The sequence below is a fragment of the Talpa europaea genome (genome assembly GCF_964194135.1).
Source record: "Talpa europaea genome assembly, chromosome: 1".
Classification (NCBI taxonomy): Eukaryota; Metazoa; Chordata; class Mammalia; order Eulipotyphla; family Talpidae; genus Talpa; species Talpa europaea.
In genome coordinates, this window is record NC_140073.1 from 7,879,216 (window position 1) to 7,884,575 (window position 5,360).

A 5,360-nucleotide genomic window follows, 5' to 3' on the forward strand; every position below is an offset into this window, starting at 1 on the left:
GGAGGATTTTTCTTAGTGACTTTAGGATGCTGATTCCATTGTAGGTATAATTATGCAAAACAAAGAATCCAGGAAAGAATTGCCAGAGAAGGAATTAAAAATAAGATTTTATATGAAAGTACCCACCTTGATCCTGAAAGAAAACAAACCAATGGCAACAGCAGCAGCTGAGCAATCTCGGGCATAGAACACCCAGATACAATGGACGTTAGTGTGAAAAAAGCTGAGAGAAACTATAAAAAACCTACCTTTTATGTACCATAAAGCCTTCAATCAAGTAAAAAAAAATTCATTAATTTATCAAATATTTGCTGTGCCTTTGTCCTAGTCACTGTTGTGATAGAGTCAGTCTAGACCAGTGAAGAGAACAGACAGAACTCTCTCTTGCCTCTGTGTCGTTTACATTCTGGTAGTGAATATTTTAGTACAAGAAACACCAAGCTCATCTTATTTCCCTTTTGGTAGGTTTAACACAGTGATGTCCCAGTGAAAGGTTGTCCCAGTTCTTGGTTTTTACTGTCCCTGTCTCTGACAATTTTTGGAAACAGAAATCTAAGAGCCATGTTTATTTGTTAACAATTTCATTGAGATAGCCCTAATATACAGATGTTTGCCTCCATTTAAGTTATACATCCTGATGTTTCTATATGTAAATATATGTATATATGCACATAGCATGAATATTTGTACACATGCATGTCATTTGTGGCAACAAATGATATGTAACACATATATACCCTTATAGGCTTCTATGTGGTGAAAAGATCACCTAAATAACTTATCCAATACTTCTTCATAGTTACCCTTTTGTATGTGTGGTGAGATTTAAGATCCTCTTGGAACCACAGTACCGTAGTGCTGACGATAGTCACCCGTTGTTCATCGTGTCTCCAGAACTGCTTCATCTCACACTCTTAATCTATGTACACTTGACCAATACCTCTGTATTTCCCTGACCTCAGCTCCTGGCAACAGCCATTCTACTCTCTGCTTCCATGAGTTTAACCTTTTTAGAGTCCATATAAAACCACACAGCACTGGGTTGTCTGTGCGGGCGGTTTCACTTAGTAGGAAGCTTGCCAGGTTTGTCCATGTTGTCACAAATGCTCGTGCTACTTTTTTAATGGCAGAATCACAGTTCATTGCGTGTGTCTAAATATTCTTTATCCTTCCATCTTTTACTGGCCCAAGTTGTTTCCATGACTCTGTAATTGTGAATAATGCTGCAATGAGCTTGGGAGTGCAGACGTTTCTTCTAGACAGAGATTTCATTTCTCATGGATACATGTGAAGATGTGGGATTATGGGTTTAGGTGGTAGTTCTGTTTTTAACTCCTTGTTTTCTGTAATGGCTATGCCAACTTAGTTGACTTTTTAAATGCATTTTATATAGTGACTAGTATAAAAACTTGTCTAAAATGAAATTATCTTCTAATAATTAAAAAAATACACATATAGCATACATAGTGTAGAAAGTACCAGAGATTATTGTAGTCTGATAGCCATTGAGAAGACTGCTTAGCAGATGTCTGGGACTTTGACTTCTTGTTCCCTGTGGTATGATCACTACTACAGTAACAAACAAAATCTAACTGATCACAGAATTGCTTCTTTCCTTCGTGCAGGATGCAGGCCTATGGCTGTGGGAAGAAATAACACAGTTGTGACAAAATTCATCCTCCTGGGATTTTCAGATCAGCCTCAAATAAAGATTCTTCTTTTTGTGCTCTTTCTGGGCATCTACCTCCTGACCCTGGGCTGGAACCTGAGCCTCTTCACCCTCATCAGGATGGATTCCCACTTGCACACGCCCATGTACTTCTTCCTTGGTAACCTCTCCTTCCTGGACATTTGCTACGTGTCCTCCACAACTCCCAAGATGCTCTCTGACATCATCACAGGGCAGAAAGCCATTTCCTTTGTTGGCTGTGCCACCCAATATTTTTTTGTTTGTGGCATGGCACTGACTGAATGTTTCCTTTTGGCAGCCATGGCCTATGACCGCTATGCTGCCATCTGTAACCCGTTGCTCTACACAGCCCTGGTGTCCCATACACTTTGTTTGAAGATGGTGGCTGGTGCCTACGTGGGTGGATTCTTTAGCTCTTTTATTGAAACCTACTCTGTCTACCAACATGATTTCTGTGGGCCCAACATAATCAACCACTTCTTCTGTGACCTCCCTGCAGTCCTGATTCTGGCCTGCTCTGATACCTTCATCAGCCAGGTGGTGAACTTCATCGTGGGTGTCATCGTCGGAATAGCATCTGTCCTTGTGATCCTCATCTCTTATGGTTACATCGTTTCTGCTGTCCTGAAGATCAGCTCAGCTACAGGTAGGAGCAAGGCCTTCAGCACCTGTGCCTCTCACCTGACTGCTGTGACTCTCTTCTATGGTTCTGGCTTCTTCATGTACATGCGGCCTAGTTCCAGCTACTCCCTAAACAGGGACAAGGTGGTGTCCATAATCTATTCCTTGGTGATCCCTATGCTGAATCCCATCATCTACAGTCTTAGGAACAAGGAGATTAAAAGCGCCATTAGGAAAGCTGTGGCAAGGGCTCACGTTCTTTCTTGTGGGCACTCATTTTTCTGTCACTGAGCAGTCAGTTGTGAAGATTTTCAGGTTGTTTTGGACTGGTTGACCTACACAGTGATGGGTGTTGAGCAGGCTTTCTCGTCCCTCCCCTTTCAGATTCCCCTAATCAATTAATGTACTGACTACTGGGAAACAGTTTGACCACAATTAATTTCTGGAATGAGTAGCATTGTATTGCTTGGGATCTTAAATACTCCGTGTATCATAAATCTTCACCACGATAAAGACTGAATAACTTGGGACATCGAAATAGAGTTTGAGTCCACAAGAGCTAAACACTGGGGAAATGTTAGTCCAGCATTCAGCATGGTGATTCTTCAGGTAGGGCAGGAATGAGAGTATAGTCACCCAGGAAAGGTGTTCTTTTTCTAAACAGAGTTGATTTCCTTTCTAAGTTTGGCAAATGCTTCCCTTCACAGGCAGACACACTCTCCTATGTGAGATTCATGGCCGTGTTGATTTACAGAGTTAGAGTCCAACTATTTAGTTATATTAAGGCAGGACAGAGATGAAAAATTTCTGTTTAGGGTCTTAGTGACTGAACTAATGGGAAAACAGCATTCACTCAACTGCAAAAATTAGTCAGTGAAATGATTGAAACCAGGAATCATTATTTCAACCCAAAGTAACAGTTTTCTAATCTACAAAGCTTTTCTCGAAGCGATGGAAGAGGCGCACACCTTCCATTGGAACGTTTCCCACTTTTCACCCATTTTATGTGAACTTCTAGAAGAGAATTTAGCCAAGGAAGAAGAGAATGGTTTTCCCTCCACCTTTATTTTTTAATTTTTTTATAGAGGCATGTTTTATTTGTTCATTTATTTGTTTGTTTTGTTTATACATGCACTGGGTACAGTCAGAAGCGCGGGAGGGTGAGAGAATTCACCAGAGCCAGAGCGGGGTGCAGAGCAGGCAGAAGGACCGAAGTACACGGCTGAGGGGAGCAGCGGGCGGCAGGAGATGTCTGCGCACCATGTGGGACCCTCCCCCGGTGGCCGGGGAGCAGCCGGGGATCGAAATGGCGCCGCAGAGGCCGCGGTCAGTTTTGCAACCCAGCGCTCAACCACTGCGCCACTGGGGAGGCCCTTCCCTCCACCTTTATTTGGAAGTTGATTTGTCCTTGAAATGGCATTAAATACTGGAATAAATTTGCTCTGCTGTGGTCTTGGGGAGGCCATAATTGAGGGAGTAAATAAGTATCTACCTGTGTGTCCAGGGCAAGTTACTTGGTCTCAGTGTGCCTCATCTCCTCCTCTGTAGAACAGGAATACTGAGAGTTAATAATTCATAGTGTTAATGGGAAGAATGAAATGAGTCGGTGTATGAAACCTTCATTGTCTGCTGCATATGTTCAAGATATGTATTAGTATTATTCATTATTATTATCCTATAGTACTTTACACATGTCCATGTTTTCTCTTTGAGCCAAAGGGATACAAGACATTTCTTTAGTGTGGTAGAAACTTTGATGCATTGAAAAGTGGATCAGTGGAGACCAAAGCTAAGAATACTTAAGATTGTTTGTTCTCTGGCCATCGGACCAATGATGCTCATCTCATCTCTGCCATTTTGTAATTATGTAGTCTTAACTGAGCTACCTACAAGCTCTGTTTTCCTAATCTGCAAAATGGAGATCTTTATTCTGTCTACCTCAGAATTAATACAACAATTAAGTGAGGCTGTGCCCAGTTTTTGGTTTATGGCAAAAAATGCTGGCTGACATAATCAATTGGTCAAGAGTTACTGTGCTAAAAGGAGACAGAGCAAGAAGCTCTGGCCAGTCTACTCAGATTGAGACATCAGAGGAAGGCATGCCCTTTCTCCCATATCTCCCTCTTCTCTGCATTTAAGAAGCAGTCCTTAGGGAAACAGGAAGAACTCAAGTTTATCCACCTGGCTAGGTTTGGGATATAGCCAGACATGTGGGCCTTGGTGGCTTTCTTGGCATTTGGCCGGCTCTCAGCATGCTGTTGCGGTTCCAGCTCACAGAACTGGCAGGACGCATTCACCAATTTATCTCCTTCTTTTTCTCTCTGATTTATTAATTTCCCCTTCTTTGACCTTATTAACCTTTCTATGTGTGTCTGTAGTTGAGTCTTATTACACGTCCCTTTTAAGCAAGTGGGTGAGGACCCACAGTCAGGCAAGCAATTTCATAGTGGGTTTGCCCTGTAACAAAAGAAATAGCCACTGCAGGAGCTTGCAAGCATGTCTTGGAGCCTGTGAACATCTCCCTTCAGAGTAGCCAGACTTGATGGCCAGCATCATCCAGTTGGAATGAGACAAAGCACAAGTGCGTAGGTGGACACACACTCTAGAAATAAACACTCTAGAGGAATAACAAATCAAGACCATGGAAATGGAAACTTTGGGACCTAGGTAGGGTGTAGAGATAAAGTATCCTATTTTATATTCCAGGATATATCTGTATAGAAATTCTATATCAGTACTAGAAATCAGAAGTCTCCTGCATAATAGGTGGGGCTTAAAACTGCATATTTGGTTGCAAATCTATTAAGAACAACTAGACTCCTAGATCAGCCTCACCACCCCTCCTTGTTGCATTCAGGAAACTCCTTTCCCCTTGTATCCCCACTCATCTTCTTAACTTGAGTGAAAGACTGGAGATTATCCTCTGTAGATTGTAACAAGAGCTATCGACTCAGGGTCATTAGATCTATCTGCGAGAAATGCTAAGAGAAGAGGAATTATGATAATATCTACTTAATGAAAAAGAAATTCTCCCTATTTGAGTCCCTTC

General features: G+C 41.9%; 1 protein-coding gene across 1 annotated transcript; it reads left to right on the top strand.

The window, feature by feature from the left end:
* Positions 1-1,636: 1,636 nt before the first annotated feature.
* LOC311172294 (olfactory receptor 5A2-like) lies at positions 1,637-2,602 on the top strand (the record flags this gene model as incomplete). Its single annotated transcript, XM_084235593.1, has 1 exon — positions 1,637-2,602. The coding sequence occupies one exon, from the start codon at positions 1,637-1,639 to the stop codon at positions 2,600-2,602; it is 966 nt and encodes a 321-aa protein (XP_084091719.1).
* Positions 2,603-5,360: the final 2,758 nt, after the last annotated feature.